At 42.6% G+C, this 22,035-nt stretch overlaps 1 protein-coding gene across 1 annotated transcript in view; it reads left to right on the plus strand.

The window, feature by feature from the left end:
* Window positions 1-22,035, plus strand: part of GLT8D2 (glycosyltransferase 8 domain containing 2) — a 36,210-nt gene that overhangs the window by 10,255 nt on the left and 3,920 nt on the right. The window contains exons 2-8 of the mRNA XM_021687584.1: window positions 1,120-1,166; window positions 3,260-3,352; window positions 10,787-10,958; window positions 16,877-16,994; window positions 18,212-18,296; window positions 18,913-19,025; window positions 21,303-21,469. Coding sequence (XP_021543259.1) covers window positions 1,148-1,166; window positions 3,260-3,352; window positions 10,787-10,958; window positions 16,877-16,994; window positions 18,212-18,296; window positions 18,913-19,025; window positions 21,303-21,469 — 767 coding nt within the window. The 5' untranslated portion in view covers window positions 1,120-1,147. The remainder of the gene's footprint in view (window positions 1-1,119; window positions 1,167-3,259; window positions 3,353-10,786; window positions 10,959-16,876; window positions 16,995-18,211; window positions 18,297-18,912; window positions 19,026-21,302; window positions 21,470-22,035) is intronic.

Here is a 22,035-nt window from a genome sequence, read left to right on the forward strand (position 1 = left end):
AACGCAAGAAACTTGTATTTTAGAGCTCATTATGGATGAGTTTGAGTGTTCACTCTCCTTTACCATCAGAATTTCTGTGGGAATGTTTGAAAACATTGCTTTGGGGACTTTAACGAAGGCAGACATGGATGGAAGGAGTTGCATGCATTTGAAATAAAATCTAAACTCCTTTACAGACAACACAGTTTGTCTTCAGTCTCATCTGGCCCGTCTCTTCTTTAGTCCACTCCATTCCAGCCACACTGAACTTCTTGCTGTGCTTAGAATACTCAGAGCTCTTTTTAGCCACAGGGCCTTTGCACCTGCTGTTTCCTTTCCTTTGCACTTTGCTATTTCCTTCTGCATTCTCCCGCTGGCTCTTGCTCTTCCTTCTGACCAAATGCCATCTCATCAGTGAGGCTTTTCCTGATTTCTCGTCCTGAAACGCTCCCCAACTCTGTTGATCTTTATCCCAGGACCTCTGTTTCCTTCATATCTCTTACCATAATCTAATTATTTTATTTGTTACTTTTTAATATCTGTTTTCCCCAGGATTAAAAGCCCCATGATGATAGGGACTAGGACTGATTTGTTCATTGGTGCATCCCTACTACATAGCACAGTGCTTGGCTTTCAGTAGAATCTCAATAAATACTCATGGAATGAATGATTGGATTTAGTGTAAGGTATAGTTCTGTTCCCAAAGGGGTCTCTGAGGATGTAAAAATTTCCTTGTCAAAGGAATGCAGTTATAATAGCAGAAAATATGCAGGGGGTTGATATTTTAGGTCAAGGAGACCTTCTTGTGTGACATTTCTTCAGTTAGCACTGTCTGATTTGCTAACCCAGAGAGCTGACAGGGCTCTTTCTGGAGAAGATAACAAAACAAAACAAAACAAAACACCCTGAAGACAAAAGATTACCCCTTGGGGGGCCTTTGTACTGTTTGGACAGCCAGAGAAATTAATTGGAAGAGGGGAGCTATACATCCAAGAGATATTTATTTCCAAAGTTCTAGTATCAGGACAGTATAGAACAGTTTGCCACATATCAGACCATCAAAGACATGGTCCTTAATCATTGTGTGATGACTTTTGGGTTGATTCTGTTTTAAATAAACTTTTTTTCTTCAATCCACAGGTCACAGTTTTTGTCTGCTTGAACACACATGGCTTTGTTACGAAAAAGTAAGATTACAGCTTTTGACAATCATGATTATTAAAAATAGATATTTTAAAAGACTGTTTTGATGCTAGATCTTGGCTTTAAAAAAAAAATCCTCTTTGATTTTCATGGATAGTTTTCCCACATGCAATTCTTGGCATCATCATTTCAGGATGATGCCTGTGGAAAGTTGTTAAGTATTTTGTCCAGAGATGGATTTATCCTGAGAGGGGCCATACATTTCTATAAAACTTATAAGTATAACTTATTTTCTCATTTTAAATAAATATTCATGTTCCTATTTAATTCAGCAGTTGTAATTTCATGTTCCTATTCTTAAATTATATTATCTTCAGACCCCATCAAAACCTGGATTTGCCCTTGATTTCAGATCTAGCAGTTTGTGAACCCAGGAGAGAAACATAGTAATCTAATTGTGTTGCTGTTAGACTCAGGGTAGAATTGCCTGATGTAGCAGATGAAAAGATAAGATATCCAGTTAGATATGAATTTTAGATTATCTATGAATGATATTTTAGCATAAGTATATCCCAAATATTGCATAAGACATACTTACACTAAAAAAAAAAAAATAGAGGTGGTAGTAGACATTGAGTTGCCTCCCCACACTGGCTGTGGCAGGTAAATGTTAATCAGACGTATTGATAAACTACAGAACTTTGTTCCTTATCTTCTATTTCTCTATAGCTTGGTTTTAAACTGAGTCTAGTATCCGGTTGTCTCTGGCTGCATCTGACAACCCAGAAAGGCAGAGGGGAGCTGGATGTTAGCACGGGAGAATCACTGAGCCTCAGAATGTAGCTCTGGAGGACATCTGTAGAGAATGACTCCTTCCTTTTACAAATGTGAAGACAAAGGCCTAGGAGCCAGAAAATAGCTCAGTATGAGGCCAATAAATGTAAATACCTTGATGCACAAAAGTAGGAAATGATAACACGTAACAATTGTAATGTGTTTACTGGGCCTACATTGCCTTCGTTTACTCTCAAAACCCCCCTGTGAGACAATGATTAATATTACAATTACACTCCTCATGGAGCAGATGAGCAAAACTGAGGCTCAGAGAGATTAAGTGACCTGTCCAAAGCCACACAGCTAAGAGGTGATAGAAACAAGATTTGAATCTCACTTGAAATCCTAGCCCCTTCCTCTCCTACCAACATTTTCCAGATTTCAGGTAGAGCAATGCACACCTTCTCAATTTTTCATCATCTGTGTTTCTTCTGTCCTATGCATGACTTAACAATTTTCTTTGACTCATTTAAAAAATTATGTGTACTTTATAATAGAAAGAGTATATCCTTACTGTAAGTAGAATAAGCTATCTCCTATCATAAAAAGAAGTTGATTATACAAATATATACGATTAGAACAATGTTATTCAATCCTGGGTAGCTTTTGTTGCCTGCCTGCACCTGAAATTAAACTGATTTCTCACGCTGTGATTTAATGTTACTTAATGCCATGATCATGAACCTCCTAAACCACCTCATGTACAATCACAATTCATGTGCTCAATATTAGGACAACTCTGTCCTATATTACTGTGCTTCTCAATAGATCCCAAGGGCGAGCGTCACTGTTCTGGAACAGATGGTCCTGGATGCTGGGAACTAGAAGAGGTATTTGGGTCTTCTGGCTTCTCACTCAGGGCAAGAATTTTCTGTACGTCATCCTTGACCAGTGGCTGAACTAACTGAGAAGCAACTGTGTTATAATAGCTGAGAACCTGTACTCATAAGAAGTACTGGCTCATCATAAGCATCATATAAATGTTGGCTCTTCATTCAAACAAAGTATTCATGCACAAAAAGTGGCTCCAGAGGCAGCATCATACACGCACTAAGGTGGTAGCCTCTGCCATCAGACTGCCGGGGGTAGCCCTGGATCCTCCTTAAACTCCATCTCCGTATCCTTGAGCATCAACAGCATCCCGGCTTAACCCTTTATGCACATGCCATCTGCTTAAAAAAAGGTCCCAGACCACCACTGCTATGTCTGTCAGGGAAGGCATCTGCTCCTAAGACTATTCTAAACTTTCCCCAAATTTCAGCTTGATAGGTTACACTTGAATGTGTTTCTGTTTTTATTTCAGTTAATCAGGTGTTGCTGTTCCTTCTGATTGTAACCCTCTGTGGGATCCTGTATAAGAAAGTTCATAAGGGAACTGTGCTCAGGAATGAAACAGGTATGCTAACTGAAATAATCCAGTCCCCAAAAGACAAATACTATGTGATTCTTCTTATATGAGGTACCTAGATAGTCAAAATCATCCAGACAGAAAGTATAATGGTGGTTGACAGGGGCTGGGGGGGGAGGGGGATAAGGAGTTCTTGCTTAATGGGTATAAGTTGTAGTTTTATAAGATGAGTTTATAAAACTCCCGTTTTGTAAGAGTTATGCGGATGGATGGTGGCGAGAGTTGTACAACAGTGTGAATGTATTTAATACACTGAACTGTGCACTTAAAAATGGTGAAGATGATAAATTTTATGTGTTTTTTACCACAATAAAAAGAATTAAAAAAAAAAAGCAGATAAGCAAGCATATATAATCCATCAAGATAGGATACCTAGGACTGCGGTTTAAATGCGTTCCTTTGATTCCTTTCAGTAGCTGGGTTCAGAGACAAGCCACAATTTGGTCAGATCCCAAGGACTTGCTTGTAGAATATCCACCCAAGGCCAACTTTTCAGTAATGTTCTAGGATGATCAGTGCTACTCAAACTTTAGCACATATAAGAATCACGATTACAGGGGCGCCTGGGTGGCTCAGTTGGTTAAGCGACTGCCTTCGGCTCAGGTCATGATCCTGGAGTCCTGGGATCGAGTCCCGCATCGGGCTCCCTGCTCGGCAGGGAGTCTGCTTCTCCCTCTGACCCTCCTCCCTCTCATGCTCTCTGTCTCTCATTCTCTCTCTCTCAAAAAAATAAATAAAATCTTTAAAAAAAAAAAAAGCATCACGATTACAGTTTGTTAAAACACAATACTTGGACCCACCCTGAGAAATTTTGAATTAGTAGATTTGGGGTGAGGCCTGAGAATTTGCATTTCTAATAAGCTCCCAGTGACACTTCGTTTTTGGACAACACTTTGGGTTGCCTGCTTTCCATCTGTCCTTTGAGTCTCTCAATAATCTTGGTTATGAAAATTGCCTTCTCTCTCTTCTCCCTGCTGGTTCATTCCCATCAGTACACAAATAGCCTCAGAATTCTCAACTTAGAAAAGATCCTGTATTGACCCTATATCCTCTTCCAGCTGTGCCGAGGAGCCCAATTTCCCTCCCGAGGGGTGAATTGCTTGAAATGGCACCTTTACAACCTCCGAACACACAAAATCAACCCACACAAAAATTAAGAAATACTGATAGCAAGTATATTATGTTATGTTATATTATATTATATTATTTATAAAGATTTTATTTTTAAGTAATCTTTACACCCACTGTGGGGCCCAAACTCACAACCCTGAGATCAAAAGTTTCACACTCCTCTAACTGAGCCAGCCAGATGCTCTTATTTTTAGATAATTTAATTTTTATATTAATCAAACAAATACATTTATGGAGAATGCAGAAGAGAAAAAATATTACCTGTTGCCATATCAGGCAAAGACAAATACAGTTAATATTTGGTGCATTATATACATTCATCTCACACTATTTTTCTTAAGCCAGCTTAGGCACTGGACATACAACAGTGAAAAAAAACAATGTCCCTGTTCTCACAAAGCTGACTTATCTTAATATAAAAAATTCATTAAAAAAAAAACAGTTAAGGGGCACCTGGGTGGCTCAGTCAGGTAAGCATCTGCCTTTGGCTCAGGTCATGATCCCAGGGTCCTGGGATCGAGCCCCACATGGGGCTTCCTGCTCAGTGGGGAGTCTGCTTCTCCCTCTCCCTCTGTCCCTTTCTCCTTCTCATACTCTCTCTCGTTCTCTCTCTCTCTCTCTCAAAAAAACAAAAAACAGTTAAAAACATATGTAATCTGGTCTAAATGAACATGAGGAGCATCTGGAAAGAGAATAACTTCGCATAAAGACCTGTATACAAATGTTTCTAGGAATTATTCTTTGTAGCCACAAACTGTGTGGCTACATGTGAATCAACTAGTGAGTAAATAAAATGTAGTATATAGACACAGTGGAGTCCTTTTCAACAATAAAAAGGAACACAGTAATATGCGCTCCCCTGTGGATAAGCCTCACAGATATTATGCTACATGAAAGAAGCCAGACCTGAAAGCCCACATATTATACAATTTCGTGTATAGAAATTTCTAGAAAAGGTAAATCTACAGAGACATAAAAGAGAGCTGTGGTTGCCTGGGCCTGGGAGCGGGAGTGGATTGACTGCAACCCAGTTTAAGGGAACTTTTCACGGAGGTGGAAATGTTCTAAAATGGTGATTGTGGTTGTGCAACTCTATCAATTTACTAAAAATCATGGAACTGTATATCTACAGTAGGAAATTTTAAGAAAATTCCAAAATCTCCAAATTTTAAGAAATCTGTATTAGCCTAGGCTGCCTTAACAAAATACCACAGACTAGGTGGCCTAAACAAAAGAAATTTATTTTCTCACAGCTCTTGAGGCTGGAAGTCTAAGATCCAGGTGCTCACAGCATTGGTTTCTCCCAAGACTTCTCTTCTAGGCTCACAGTTCTCCCTGTGTCCTCAGATGACCTTTTCTGAGTGTTTACATCTCTGATGTCCCTGCCTCTTCTCATAAGGACACCAGTCATACTAGATTAAGCCTCACGCTAAGCCTCATTTTTCACTTAATTGTTCTTTAAAGGCTCTGTTTTCGAATGCAGTCACATTCTGAAGTACTAGGGGTTAGGGCTTCAATATATGAATTTACACAATTCAGTCCATAACAATAAATTATGCCTCAATAGAGGAAGGAAGCCATACAAGGTCAAAAGTTGTCTGAACTTCAAGTTCTTTCCTCCTCACCCTTCATTCACTCCCTGCCCATAAACCAACACATTTGGCCAGTTGAATCCCACAGCAAACTCCTTTCTCCACAGAGAGAAATGAATAGCTTTTGTAACAGCTGTTAAAACAACTGTAAGGAAATGCACATCCTGGCTCGTTAATTAGCCATATACCAATTAACAAAGTGTTTGGAGCACACGAATGGATCCAGTGTCACATTTTTATCCCATGCAGTGTTAAATAAAAAAGAATCAGTGTTATGAACTACTATTCAAAAGAATATAGTGTTGACATGGAAAGACGTCTGTGCTATGTTAAGTGGAAAATGCCAAGTTGCGGAAAACCGTGAAAAGTATGGTTTCATTTTGGTTTTAAAATAAGACATGTAAGTGGTATATTTCCTTTTGGAATAACATGAAGAAGGATTTGAGAGGCACACGCTGCACCCGTAGCAGAGATCTACCTTTGGAATGGGAGTGGAGAGGTCTGAAGAAAATCATCAGGGTTTATTGGAATTTGGGGCTGGAATTTTTTTTTAAAAGATTTTTTATTTACTTATATGAGAGAGAGAGAGAGAACAGGAGCAGGGTGAGGGACAGAGGGAGAAGGAGGAACCCCCATGCGGGGCTCAATCCTGGGACTCCGGGATCACGACCTGCAGGCAGACGTTTAAACTGACTGAGCCCCAGGGGCCCCTGGAATTCTTTCCAAGAAGTGCATATTCATATTTTTAATAGACTTTATTTTTGGGGTGCCTGGGTGGCTCAGTTGGTTAAGCATCTGCCTTCGGCTCAGGTCATGATCCCAGGGTCCTGGGATCGAGCCCCGCATCGGGCTCCCTGCTCAGCGGGGAGCCTGCTTCTCCCTCTCCCACTCCCCCTGCTTGTGTTCCCTTTCTCGCTGTGTCTCTCTCTCTTAAATAAATAAATAAAATCTTAAAAAACAAACAAACAGAAACCATCCCTGCCAGATGGTACATTAGTGACAAGTGATGAACTTTCACGGGCACGTCATTCTCATCCAGTGTCCACAGTTTACACCTTTCGGGTTCACTCCTGGTATTGTACATGCGCTGTGAGAAATGTATAATGACATTTATCTACCATTCTAGAAAATAGAATCAGTGAAACTCCTCTGTGCTCCACCTATTCCATATTAACTTTTCTATTTTCCAAGACAGTAATTCAAAGAACTAGTGGTATAAGGTAATGTCCAGAAGCCCTGTAAAGTCACATGCTGAAGAAAAGCATAGTGCCATTTTGTGTATTCTCCTGATAATGACATTTGATGTAATCTCCTGATAATTTAGCTGGTGATTAACTCCTGGCCCATTTGAAGTGAGGCAAGTTTACACGATTGGCTAAAAAGATCCTAATTTGAAATGGGATTCAGAGACTTGGCATTGCGAGAGCAGACATTTCACTTTTTCTAGGAATGGGCGTGGTCCGATAAGTGCTGCTTGTGGGAACGGACTAGTGCAATGGAATACATTTCTAGTCCATACTGCCATCAGTATGGTGTTTTCTTAGAGATTTTAGGGCACCAAACGGCTAAATATTTTGATGAATTGGCTTAGGCACCAATTGGCACAACAGATTCAAAAACAGTGGATGATTCCCCCAAGAAGCTGCAAGGATGAAACATTCGTGAAGAATTTACAGTTGGTAAATCTTTCCTCCCCTTTCTCCAGTGTGCCTTCATCTATATTCTGTCCAGGGAAGACTTCTTGGCAGAGAGCAGTGTTTTTGGCTTAGGTTAGCTTCCAGCTCCCCTGACTGGCAGAGGCTCCTAAGAAGTGTGGCAGTATGAGCTATAAACTTGGTGTTTGACCTCTTGGGGTGACCCTATTTCCTGGGGATACTTTCCTCCTCCCTTATTACGCCTGTTGCCTGACAGGCTGGCTCTGCCCCAGCTTTCCAACCCTTCTCTCTCTTTCTTTGCACCTACGAGTAGTCCAGGAATCATTCCTCCAAAGCCCTGTTCTGTAAGATCTACACATCAGTTCAGTTAAATCCAGCAAACTTTTATTAAGTGCTTCCTAGGTGCCAGACTCCGCGGGGATAATATAATGAGCTCACAGTCTAGCGGGGGAGACAGACACATGAATAGATGCTTTGTGTGCAGTGGGGTAAGTGCTCAAGGAGAGGTATTTAATAAATTCATCCATCCATTCATCCCTCCCTCCCTCCAAAGTGGATTGGGAATCTACCATGTTCCAGGCACTATGCAAGTGAGCAGACAGAGATGAACAAGATACTGTCCTGGCCCTCATGGAGCTCCCAATGTAATGAGAGAGAAAGGAAAGACATGCAACCAAAAAAATTGCAATGCAGCTGATAAATCCAGCCACAAACAAGACCAAAGTGAGCATAGATAGGGGGTGAGCTAATTTGTGTAAGGAGCTGTTAAGGCTTCCCAGAGGGTCTGATCTAGACTGATGGTGTCAGAGTTAGCCATGCAGGAAAAGATGGAAGGAACGTTCCAGGCATCAGGAACGGTGTGTGCAAAGGCACTGAGGAAAGGGACAACCTGCCTGGTGCAGTGTTCAGGGGACCACAAGTAGTTTGGTATTGCTGGAATGGAAGGAGTCAAAGCTAGGGAAGTGAGCAGGGGCTGGATCGTGAGGTACCCTGTGTGCCAGGCAAAGGAAGGTAGCTTTACCTTATGGGAACCCCTGAAGGATGGGAAGCAGTGAAGAAACATAGTCAGATTTGCATTTGGGGCAGTTCACTTCACTGCCTGAAAGTTTCACTTCATTGCCTGAAAGTAACATGCCACATGATTAGGAAACCTCCCCAAGATGACAGTTTAGTCCAAAAGGAATAATCCCTTAAGAAATATTTTCTTTCGGGGCGCCTGGGTGGCTCAGTCATTAAGCGTCTGCTTTCAGCTCAGGTCATGATCTCAGGGTCCTGGGATCGAGCCCCGCATCAGGCTCCCTGCTCGGCGGGAAGCCTGCTTCTCCCTCTCCCACTTCCCCTGCTTGTGTTCCCTCTCTCACTGTGTCTCTCTCTGTCAAATAAATAAATAAAATCTTTAAAAAAAGAGAATTTTGGGGGCACCTGGGTGGCTCAGTTGGTTAAGCGACTGCCTTCGGCTCAGGTCATGATCCTGGAGTCCCTGGATCGAGTCCCGCGTCGGGATCCCTGCTCGGCAGGGAGTCTGCTTCTCCCTCTGACCCTCCTCCCTCTCATGTGTTCTCTCTCATTCTCTCTCTCTCAAATAAATAAATAAAATCTTTAAAAAAAAAGAGAGAATTTTTTCTTTTTTGTTTATAAAAGTAACCATAGTTACTTCAGAGAATTTGGAAAACACAAGAGATGCAAATAAGGAAATTGAAATCACTCATAATTCCATAAACAGATGTAGATCCATTTGAAAATATGTATGTCTGTATATATCACATTGGGATAATATGCTAGATGAGATTTGTGTGGTGATTTTGTGCACCAAATACTAGAGAGAATTTTGTATTATTTTCCCCCTTAACATTGTATTGTGAGCATTCTCTCATGTCAGTAAAGATACTGTGGAAACAAACTTAGTCTCGTGGTGGACATGTCCAATGTGGTGGCCAGCCTGTGAAGAGACGTAGGAGGAGAAGCGGTAGACCTTTCCATGTTCCTTAAGTTATACAAAGCACAGGTCCTGGTAGTTAGTTTAATCTATATTTGTTGGATTAAATATCAGCTAGAACTACCCTGCATCTGAGTGGTATTTTGCAAAAAGTATCTGTAAAGAGAGAGCGAGCTTTAAGTAAAAACCAGAAGGGCATCTGATTGTGGGTACTCTACATACTGATAATTATTATCCTTCATCCTGGAAAACCATATTGTGGTGCCAGAATATGATGTTACATCACCAGTATTTTATACCACAGCCACAGCTCAAGAGAACAATCAATTACTCATCCTGTACATTAGTCATGCTCTTTCATGTACCTCCTTTCTCTTGCTGTCAAATTTCCAGACACCTGACTAGAGGGTGGGTAAGAGAAGGAAGATCACAAGCAGTAGATTTCATAGCAGCACAGGCAGGATAAATATCCCAGTTTAGGAAAGAGTTGAGGAGCTGAGGAACTGTCGAATCGAATGAGGCTTTCAGTTCTTCACATATTTTTCAACTGTGTATCTGTGTTAGGCTATCTGATTGGCTTCTGTAAGAGAGCTCCAAAATAATAGTGCTGAAGCAAAACAGAGGTTTATTTTCTCTCTCAAGGTAAAAGTGTGGTGTGTCCTTCTTTTCTACCATCATCCAGATCAAGATTCCTTCTCTCCTAGGGTTTTGGTGTCCTCCACAAGTAGCTTCCGTCTTGGGGCCCAAGATGGCTGCCCTGAGTCCTGTCATCATATCCCCATTCCAGACAACGGGAAGGGGAAAGGAAGAGGGGAGGCCAGCACATTGCTTTTAAAGGCAAACCCAGTAGTCGCACACATACCTGCACTAACCTCCCACTGGTCAGAACTTGATCACACAGACTTGCGAGGGAGTCTGAGAATCGTGGTTGGCTGTGTGCCAGCTAAAATTCCAGTGTTCTCTTTCTAAGAGAGGAAGAGCCTGGGTGTTGGAGAACAGCTGGCAGTCTCTTCTACACTATGCTGTCTTCCCCAGGAGTGTGGAAGACACCTGGCCCTACTGTGAAATTCCTTCATGTTCTCAAAGACACTGATTTTGATGTTTCCAGAGGATGACTCCGAGCCTCCTGAGGAAATGGAGGAGGAGATTCCTGTGGTGATTTGTGCCGCGGCAGGGAGAATGGGTGCCACCATGGCTGCCATCAACAGCATCTACAGCAACACTGATGCCAACATTCTGTTCTATGTCGTTGGACTCCGGAACACTCTGTCTCGAATCCGGTAATTTGTGCACTATAGACTTTGGAGTTTTCTACTTTTTTTTTTCATCTTTCTTATCTTTCCTTAAATGGATTTCCCTATGTTTTGGGTTTGATACATGTCATTTGAATTAATGAGAGGATGACCTGAGGTTTACTTGGTGACCTGACGAATGTGTTGCCTCGCTAAGGAAGTTGCAGCAAAGCCTCATTAATCTGGTTGGGCAAGGCATCGTTCTGCTGAAGTGAATTGTCTAATGAACCAAAGAATTGCAGTCCTTAAGCAGGTTATGTGGAAGTCTTTCTTTCTAAAATGGTTTCTCTTTTCTCTGCTTTCTTAACCTGGAAGGATAGTAATATAGTATCATTTTAATATGACCCAGAATCATCACTAATTATAATTTTTTAAAGAATTTATTTATTTATTTGCGATAGAGTGAGAAAGAGAGAGAGCGAGCAAAAGCAGGGGGGAGGGGCAGAAGGAGAGGGAGAAGCAGGCTCCCCCCTGAGGAGGAAGATGGACGCTGAGCTTGATCCCAGAACCCTGGGATCATGACCTGAGCCAAAGGCAGATGCCTAACTGACTGAGCCACCCAGGCACCCCATTATTATAATTTTTTTTAAAGATTTTTTTATTTCTTTATTAGACAGAGAAAGACACAGTGAGAGAGGGAACACAAGCAGGGGGAGCAGGAGAGGGAGAAGCAGGCTTCCCGCAGAGCAGGGAGCCTGATGCGGGGCTTGATCCCAGGACCCTGGGATCATGACCTGAGCCGAAGGCAGATGCTTAACGACTGAGCCACCCAGGCGCCCCCCATTATTATAATTTTTGAACTGCAAAGCCATCTGTTTCCTATCACACAACACACTAAAAAAATAAGTTGGAAATGGATTTAGAAGAAATAAACAGAAAATCAAATTTTAAAGTATTATAAAAATGCGAGATAATTATATAATTTTGTTATGGAAAATGACTCTGTGAGCCCCAAAACCATAAGGAAAAAATGGACAGATTTTACTGCATAACATTTAAAAACTTATTTATCTATTTAATTTTTTAAAAGAACCCAGGTGTTGGAATTAACAGAAAAGGACTTTATTTATTTATTTTAAAGATTGCATTAATTTATTTATTGAGAGAGAGAGAGAGCGCATGAACTGGGGGAGGGGCAGAGGGAGAGGGAGAAACGGACTCCCTGCTGAGCAGGGAGCCAGAGGAGGGCCTCGATCTGGGATCATGACCTGAGCTGAAGGCAGATGCTTAACTGACTGAGCCACCCAGGTGCCCCTAAACACTTTTAAATGATGAAAAATACTGTAAGTGAAATTAATCATACAATAAACGAGGCAAAATATTTTCAATATGTATTATAGATGAAGGATTACTATCCAAAGTATAAAAAGAATTCTCACAAAAAATTTTTAAGCATATAAACATCTAGTAGAAAAATAGAAATACAAACAAATAGAATACAAACAAATAATTCATAGAAGAAAAAATACAAATGGTCAAACATGAAAAGGTATTCTGTGTTACTCACAGGGAAATGCAAATTAAAATGACAATGACATATAATTTTGCAGTCATCGAGATGGTAAAAAATTAAATAGGACAACAATATCCAGTGCAAGAAAATGGACATGCTCATTCTTTATTTAAACAATGTACACTTTGTAAATTGGTAAAGCATTTTGAAAGAGCAATATGGCAATGTCTAATAAAATTTGATATGCATAGAACTGCTGCAGCACTGTGGGAGACAGTATGGAGTTTCCTCAAAAAGTTAGAAATAAAATTACCCTACAATCCAGGAATTGCACTAGTGGGTATTTACCCCCAAAATACAAAAACACTAACTCAGTGTGATACATGCACTCCTACATTTATAGTAGCCTTATTTACAATAGCCAAATCAAGGAAGGAGCCCAAGTGTCCTTGGATAGATGAATGGATAAAGAAGATGTAGTATGTATATACAATGGAGTATTATTCAGCCATAAAAAAGAATGGCATCTTGCCATTTGCAATGATGTGGATGGAGCTCGATTGTATTATGCTAAGTGACATAAGTCAGTCAGAGAAAGACAAATACCATATGATCTCACTCATATGTGGAATGTAAGAAACAAAAAAAATGAGCAAAGGAAAAAAGAGAGACAAAGCAAGAAACAGACTCTTTTTTTTAAGATTTATTTGCGAGAGAGAGAATGAGAGACAGAGAGCATGAGAGGGAGGAGGGTCAGAGGGAGAAGCAGACTCCCTGCTGAGCGGGGAGCCCGATGTGGGACTCGATCCCGGGACTCCGGGATCATGACCTGAGCCGAAGGCAGTTGCTTAACCAACTGAGCCACCCAGGCGCCCCAAGAAACAGACTCTTAACTATAGAGAACAAACTGCTGGTTCCCAGAGGGGAGGTGGGTGAGGGGATGGGTGAAACAGGAGATGGGGATTAAGGAGTGCACTTGTCATGATGAACACCGGGTGTTGTATGAAAGTGTTGAATCGCTATATTGTACACCTGAAAATAATATTACACTGTATGTTAACTAACTAGAATTTAAATTTTAAAAAAATGTTGTATGCATATATAGTTTGACTCACCATACCATTTCCACTACTAGGAATCTGTTACAGCAATTCTAATACATACTACCAAAATATAGGTACAACAGTGTTAATTTCAGCATTATATGAAATAGCAAAAAAATTGCTAACTGCTTAAATGTCCATCAATAGAAGAATATTGAAATGAACTATGGAATATGATCCAGCTATTAAAAGAGAAAGAAGGTGGGACGCCTGGGTGGCTCAGTCGGTTAAGAGGCTGCCTTCGTCCCAGGTCATGATCCCAGGGTCCTGGGATCGAGTCCCACATCAGGCTCCTTGCTCAGCAGGAAACCTGCTTCTCCCTCTCTCTCCCTCTGCTTGTGCTCTCTCTGTCAAATAAATAAAATTAAAAAAAAAAAAAAAAAGAGAAAGAAGGCCATGTGGGTATACTGACAAAGAAGATCTTCGAGGCATATTGTTAAGTGGAAGATGCACATTGCCATACATCTTATATGGTATAATCCATTTACGAATGTCTTATCCATTCAGGCTGCTATAACAGAAAGCCCCAGACTGGGTGGCTTACAAAAATAGAAATGTATTTCTCTCAGTTCTGGAGGCTGTGAAGCCCAAAATCTAGGTCCCAGCCAATTCCATGTCTGGTAAGGGCCTGCTTGCTGGTTCATAGAGGGGTGCATTTTTTTGTGTCCTTCCATGGTGGAAGGGGTATGAGATTTCACTGGGGTCTCTTTCATAAGGGCACTAATCCCGTTCATGAGGGCTCCACCCTCAGGACCTGATCACCTTCTGAAGGCCACACCTCCAAATGCCATCACACTGGGGATTAGATTTCAACATATGAATTTGGGGACGGGGGACAAAAACATTCAGTTTATAGCTTTAAAAATAATAATAAAAAAGGGCGCCTGGGTGGCTCAGTTGGTTAAGTGACTGCCTTCGGCTCAGGTCATGATCCTGGAGTCCCAGGATCGAGTCCCGCATCGGGCTCCCTGCTCAGCGGGGGGTCTGCTTCTCCCTCTGACCCTCTTCCCTCTTGTGCTGTCTCTCATTCTCTCTCTCAAATAAATAAATAAATAAAAATCTTAAAAAAAAAAAAAACAGGGGCGCCTGGCTGGCTTGGTTGGTAGAGCATGCGACTCTTGATCTCAGGGTTGTGAGCTCGAGCCCCACATTGGGTGTAGAGATTACTTAAAAATAAAATCTTAAGAAAAAAAAGGGGTGCCTGGGTGGCTCAGTTGGTTAAGTGTCTGCCTTTGGCTCAGATCATGATCCCAGGGTCCTGGGATCGAGCCTCATGTGGGACTGTCTGTTCAGTGGGGAGCCTGCTTTCCCTCTCCGTCTGCCTGCCATGTCCCTGCTTGTGCTCTCTGTCAAATAAATAAATAAAATCTTTTTTAAAAATCTTAAAAACAACCCAAACTATAAATGTGTACATGTACGTATATGTGTTTCTGTAAAGAAGAAGACCTAAAAGATCTCCATCTGTTAACAGTGGCCTGTTAACCTATATGGAGGATGGAGGGATTGGGGAGAGCAGTGATGAAGGGAAGTTCAAGGTATTTCAAGTGTTGTTTCCATTATTCGGGAGGAGAATGGGGCGCCCGGGTGGCTCAGTCAGTTAAGTGTCTGCCTTCAGCTCAGGTCATGATCCAAGGGTCCTGGGATCACCCCGTGTTGGGTTCCTTGCTCAGCAGGAAGCCTGCTTCTCCCTCTTCCTCTGCCCCTTCCCCCGTTTGTGCTCTCTCTCACTTGTTCTCTCCCTCAAATAAATAAATAAAATTAAAAAAAAAAAAAGGAAGAAAGAATTTATTTTTCTTCAGTTTATTTATCTTAGTAATCTCTACCCCCAATGTGGGGCTTGAACTCATGGCCCCAAGATGAAGAGTTGTATGCTCTTCCAACTGAGCTAGCCAGGCTCTCAGAGAATGTATCTATGTATGACTTTTACAATTAGATTTTTAAGTCCTAGCATTATTAGGAGGTACTGAGATATGGAAGACACTTGTTCCTAATCTAAATGGTCCTTGGCTCCTGTGTGTTTTGAGGGCTTATGTTTATGTTCTAGATTTTCTCTCTCATTTCTCACTCTTCTTATCATTTATTATTGGAGATTGTTCCCTTAGCCTACTGTTAACAGCCCTGTCATTATCCGTGGGTATGAAAACCAGATAACCAAACCCCAAACGGTAGCGTGTGTAGTATGTTCTGAGCAAGGGTTTGTATTTGAACAAAAGGCATGAGCTCCAGGGCTGAGCAGGAACTGTCTCCCAGCTCTTGGTTGTGTAGCCCACTACCCCCGTTTTAAATAATTAAAAACAAAAAACCCTCTTTTCATTGAAGTATAATACAAAAACGGAATATTGCCTAAATCCTGTGTACAGCTTAGTGAGTCATCACTAAAGTAAACATACCCATGTAACAACCACCACCCTGACGTGGGATGGTCAGTCTTTTTAACTCTGCCATTCAGACGGGTGTCCAAGGCTATCTCACTGTGCTTTAACTTGAGATCCTTTTATTTCTAATGAGTTTGAGCACTGTTTTCCCCACATTTCTTGGCCACTTAGATGTGCATGCATGAGTCTCTTGCCATTGTTAACATGACTTCTACCCCCCTCCGGATTTATTGAGCTATAATTAACATATAACGTTCTGTAAATGACAGGCTTTTATGGTTCAAATTTTGCAGATCTCAATGTTATTCAGAAGATCAACTCTTTTGTTGATTTTTGAGCAACAACAAATGCTTTAGTCACTGACAATCGTATTTTGAGATCATTTCTACCAAGAATTGTATTATGGTTTGGATAAAAGATAGTAATACATTGTGTAAGACTGAGAGAACATGAGGGCAGAGGGTGGGGACAAGGAGGAGGAGAAGGTGGGAAGCAAGGACAGGTGGGGAACAGTGAGAGACAGAGACTGAGAGATGAGGATAACTTCAAATCATTCTTGGCGTCCAAACAGCAGAGTAAGAATTACTTCCCTTGAGTAGAAGATTCAGAATGTCCTGCTTCATAACTTGATAAATCTGTTAGCCCATGGCAGGAACATTTTTGTTCTTCCAGTTTCCTGTGGAGATTATGAGGATCTGGGGAGATATTTGGTTATTACTATTTTGCTTCATTTCCTTTGCAGAGTTATGCAAATTAAAGGAAAAAAAGAGGAAAGATTTGAGGCCAGACCAGATAGAGAAAAAAAAATCAGAAAGATTATTATAGACTAAACTCTAAGGTTTGCACATTTTATTTTTAACTTTCTAAGGAGGCAACAGATTGACTCTGAAGCCATAGGCAAAGTGAAGAAAGGTTGGAGGTGTATACTAGAGCTTTCTTTTTGTGTGTGTGTGTGTTTTTTTGTCATCTCTTTAGAAAATGGATCGAACATTCTAAACTAAGGGAAATAAACTTTAAAGTCCTGGAATTCAACCCTATAGTCCTCAAAGGGAAGATCAGACCAGATTCATCGAGGCCTGAACTGCTCCAGCCTGTGAGTAGGAAACACGCACGTGCTGGGGACAGTCTTTGGTGAGGCCCTTGCTCAGTGTGGAGCACTGGCCACTGGGATGCGGATGGAATATTTCTGAAGCAGTGTTAGCTCTCCACCAAGCTCTGCTTATTTATAATTTATAAGCCACCTGCTCCAGAAGGATTTAAAATGGTTTACATAAATATAATGAAGCTATTAAAGAAGAAATGAAGCGTAAGAAAATGTGGGATGCATTTCTGTATGTGAATATGCCTGTAGGGGGTGGGGGTAGGGGCCAAATAGTGAGGCCTGGAAAAAATATTCCTAAGCCACAGGCTGTTGTGTGTACTGCAATTGGACATTAAATTTAGCTGAGTATCCCAGTAGCTAAGGAAAAACAGTAGCATGGTTGAGTATATACCTCATAGGATCAACTAAGATATTTGCAGGAGACATCCACTGTTTTCCCTAGCATTGGGAATCTTAAGGTATTTTACTGCAAGCGTTCTTACAAAAGGGACTCTTTCTTGCATAAAAAGTAGGGTTGATGGCGGGTTCACAGAAAATGTAGCCACCCTCTACATATAGCTGTTACTGAAATCCATCCTCGAAAATGTACTGAATTCTGAGCCCTTCGATGACATGATCTTTTCCCAATTCCTTATATTTATTATCAGAGCGTGAGCTGAGATGGGATTTTGGATTAAGTGGTGCGGCTAATCAAACTGTTTGACTCCCACCCTCCGCTCCAGCTTCTGTGACTTTTTTCTGGTCCAAGGAGCCAAGAGGTTGAACTTGCGGCTGGGACACCTCTGTGCCCGTGTGCGTGCGTGTGCGTGTGCGTGTGCGTGCGTGAGCGCGCGCGTGGGGCTGATTGAGTTGACAGCAGTCAAATTACCAGTGTAGAGGAGAGCAGGCAATTAGTGGCCTGAAAGACTGCCCAGGAAGGAAGCCTGTGAGCCCCGCTGTAGCGGCTCACAGAGGGGCAGGCGTCCCGTCTCCGTGTGGGCAGCTGGGGGTTCGGACCAAGAGGGCGCTGATCTGCCAGCGCTGGTTGCGGCCCCGGGCCCCCGTCCCTGGACACCGGGACGCGGCGGTGAGGCATCTCCGCGGCCTGTCGTATCTTGCTACGCACCCCGAGCTGAGCTGAGGCCAAGGTCAGAGCCACCCCTCCGGCGCTGGAAGACGCGGAGCCACAAGCCTCTTCCCCACCATCGCTTCTTTTGTTGTTTTAACAGCTGAACTTTGTTCGATTTTATCTCCCTCTGCTTATCCATCGACATGAGAAAGTCATCTATTTGGACGATGACGTCATTGTGCAAGGTATACTCGCTGACTGCCAAGAACACTCGGAAAAGGAGCAGCTGATAAGTAGAACGACTTCCCTTCTTCATTTTCCAAATAGCTAAGCGCCCAGTGATTTTGACTTGTGTATTCAAGTGGGGAGAATAGTAGTGTTGTAAGTGTGGGAATAGTTTGAAAACAGGGGTGGATTCTCACTTCCCTGGACAGTCCAGCTGACCTTCTGAGAGCCACGCTGTCAAAGTCAGCAATAAAAAACCTAGTAGCGTTCCCTTTCTCTGCATCCCCAGAATGTAGGGCAATAAAGTCTCCCTGATGACATTCTGAGAAGTGAGCTAAGTTTGAGTGTTTCAGTGTTGCTTTCTGTCTCCCATGTTCAAATAAGATGAGCACAGGTGTGGAAGCTACATGGCAACAGAAGTAAAGAAATCGGCCCAGTGCCGATCCGGGCTGACCATCAAGTGGCTTTCTGAACGGAGACGAGCTAGGTTATTAAGTCAATCACCAGGCCACTTGAAATTGGGATCACATACTTTTCCTCCATAGCAAAGTCGGGGACTGTTTGACATTCTAAGGCTCCTCTCTGGCTCTAAAACAAATGCTATAATATTTTAACTCCTGGTGTTTCTAAATTCAGGTGATATCCAAGAACTCTATGACACCACCTTGGCCCTGGGCCACGCGGCAGCTTTCTCGGGTGACTGCGATTTGCCCTCGGCTCAGGACATGAACAGATTTGTGGGGCTGCAGGTGGGCTCGCTGCTCGGAGGTCCTGCCTTCGCCCTGCTGCTCTCCTCCCTTCCCTTCCCCACAGCTCACGATAATCTAACCCGGGAGAACCCTGCCCGGGAGGGGCCTGGCTGCCCGCTCCACCCCAGCTCTGTGCGTACCAAGGCTGGGGCAAGATAACCCTGCAAGTCCCGCTCTCCTTGTCTGAAACACGGCAACAATAGTACCTGTTTTGTTCTGTTTTTGTGAGCCGCGATGAGATAACATGATGCCCAAGTTCCAGCCTGCAGTAATGCTCCAGAAGGGACCCTTGTTCTGTAGGTGGCTGGAACCACACTCTCTGTCCGAGATGCGGGTTTACTGTAAGAGACTCCCTGAACTTTGGGTTCTGTTTTCAGAGTTGTGATCATCGCTTTCCCCCATTCCCTTTCAATAGAGGAAAATACTGATTTTCCTCAAGGGTAAAGAGCTCCTTACCCTGGAGGAAATGAGGAAAGTTGAACCTATATGGAATACTGAAGCCAAAAGGATGGCTTTAAAATACAAGGTGGTGTTAAGAATCAAATGCTGTTCTCCAAAAAAAAGTTCCAGGAAATAATTTTATATGTGTGACAATAGAGATGTGACACACTTTGAGGCGTCGGCTTTCAGGCCACTCCCGACTCGGTCAAAAGCTCGGCTCTGTCACTTAGTAGGTTTGTAACCCTGGGCCAGTTACTTACCAATCATCTTCTCCCTCAGTTGTTCAACAGAGGAAGAGTACTTCCCTTGTAGAGTTATTGTGAGAATTAAATTAGTTAATCCATGGAAAGGGACTGCGTGCAATTAATGGGGTAATGTGTGCAAAGTTCCCAGAACTGCCTGGTGCCCAGAATTTGCTCAAGTGTTTCCATTATTTCCCTGTTACCTTCGAGCATCACACCGAGGTGGGTTAGGACAGCCCGTGCAGGTGAGACAGTATGTCCTGCCTTATGTCACTCCCATTCAGCAACTCCCTGTGTGCCTGACACTGTTTTAGGTACCAGTGAGACAGTAAACAAAACTCAAATTCCTGCCTTTGTGGAGCTTACATTTTGGTGGGAAGAGACAGTCAGTAAACAAAGTATTTAACAGAGGATCAGGGTGCAGGGCGGGCTGTTCGTTAAATTGGGTGATCGGGGAAGGCTCCCCTGAGGTGGTGTCGCTGAGCCTGCACCTGAAAGAACTGAGGGAACCACCTCAGCAGATATCTAGGGGAAAAACAGTCCAAGGAGAGGTAATGGCAAGTTCAAAGGCCCTGAGGCTGGAGTGTGTCTTTCTTGTATGTGGCGGAGGAAAGTGGGGTGAGAAGAGATGTTAGAAAGGTAATGGCAGTGGGGGCAGAGGGCACAGGGCGTGGCAGCCCATTGTAGGAACTCGGGCTTTTACTGTGAGATGGGAAGCCACTGGAGAGGCTTTGAGCAGATGAGTGACAGAGACAGAGTGGAGTTGAAAAGGGTGGAAGCAACGGGCGCCTGGGTGGCTCAGTCGTTAAGCGTCTGCCTTCGGCTCAGGTCACGATCCCAGGGTCCTGGGATCGAGCCCCGCATCGGGCTCCCCGCTCGGCGGGAAGCCTGCTTCTCCCTCTCCCACTCCCCCTGCTTGTGTTCCTGCTCTCGCTATCTCTCTCTCTGTCAAATAAATAAATAAAATCTTAAAAAAAAAAAAAAAGAAAAGGGTGGAAGCAGGAACAGTTTAGGAGGAGCTTGCAGAAATCCTGTGAGTGGTAATGACAGCCTGGACCGGGAAGGTAGCCGTGTAGACAGTGTAGTTTGGAAGACGAGACCAACAGGATTTGCTGACGCATTTGGATGAAAAGTGAATAAGAAGGAGCTACGGAGGACCTAACGACCCTGGGTTTTTTGCCTAAGTATCTGGAAGAATAGAGTTGCCAGTAACTGAGGTGGAGCAGATTGTCGGGAAGCAGGTTTGGGACAGGACTGGGATCCGTGTTTGGATGTAAGAGGAGCTGCCTTGTTAAGCCTCCAGGAGACAGAGTTGGCAGATGTGGCAGGATTTGGGAATCCAGAGACGTCGGGGCCGGCTACGCGGATAGCATTTCGAGCTATGAGACTGGATAAGGCTGTCGAGGGAGTTAGTGCTAGAGACAGGAACAGGTGCTGGAAGAGAGGCTGGGGAAGGGAGAAAACCAGCCAGGGACGCTAGGAAGTGGCTGGGGACACAGCAGGAAACACAGAAATACTGCATGGTTGTTTCAGGAAAATGACTATTTTTCAGAAACAAAAGATCTGTTCAAAAGCGTATCCCGTTCCTTTCTAGAATACATACATGGGCTATCTGGACTACCGGAAGAAGACTATAAAAGACCTTGGCATAAGCCCCAGCACTTGCTCTTTCAACCCGGGTGTGATTGTGGTCAACATGACGGAATGGAAGCACCAGCGCATCACCAAACAACTGGAGAAGTGGATGCAAAAAAATGTGGAGTATGTGTAAACCTCTCTACCATTTTCCATGCTTGGCGACAGAATTATTCAATTAATTTTCTATGCATAACTCGGGTTAGAAATATTTCACAGACATCTTAGATCAGATTTTCTTACAGAGGCACTGATGAGAAAGAATGGGGACAACAGATGAAAATCTAGTCTCAGATGGTATGTCAGCAGAAGCGAGATCCTGCAGAATCTTATTATGCAAACATTTTTCTAATGAATTAATAATGTAATTTTAAGTCTTCTCCTAGAAGCTTAGTGAACCTTCTCCACTGAAAATCATTTATCTCAGTTGGGTATCTCCTTCTTACATAGATTCGTTTTTAAGAATGATTTTATAAACTCAACTTTGTTTTTGAAGGTTGAATTTTTAAAAATGTATCATTTTTCATTATCGAATTTTAAAATAGAGAAAAAAAATCCCTCTAACACAACCACTATTATCGTGTCATTTTATTTCCTGTCCACCTTTTTTATCCGGGTATTTTAAATACCATCATAACCTTGAATTTGTAAGTAGTTATTCTACATAATGTAGGATCAGAATTTGATCTTCT

Source organism: Neomonachus schauinslandi, chromosome 5, assembly GCF_002201575.2.
Source record: "Neomonachus schauinslandi chromosome 5, ASM220157v2, whole genome shotgun sequence".
Lineage (NCBI taxonomy): Eukaryota > Metazoa > Chordata > Mammalia > Carnivora > Phocidae > Neomonachus > Neomonachus schauinslandi.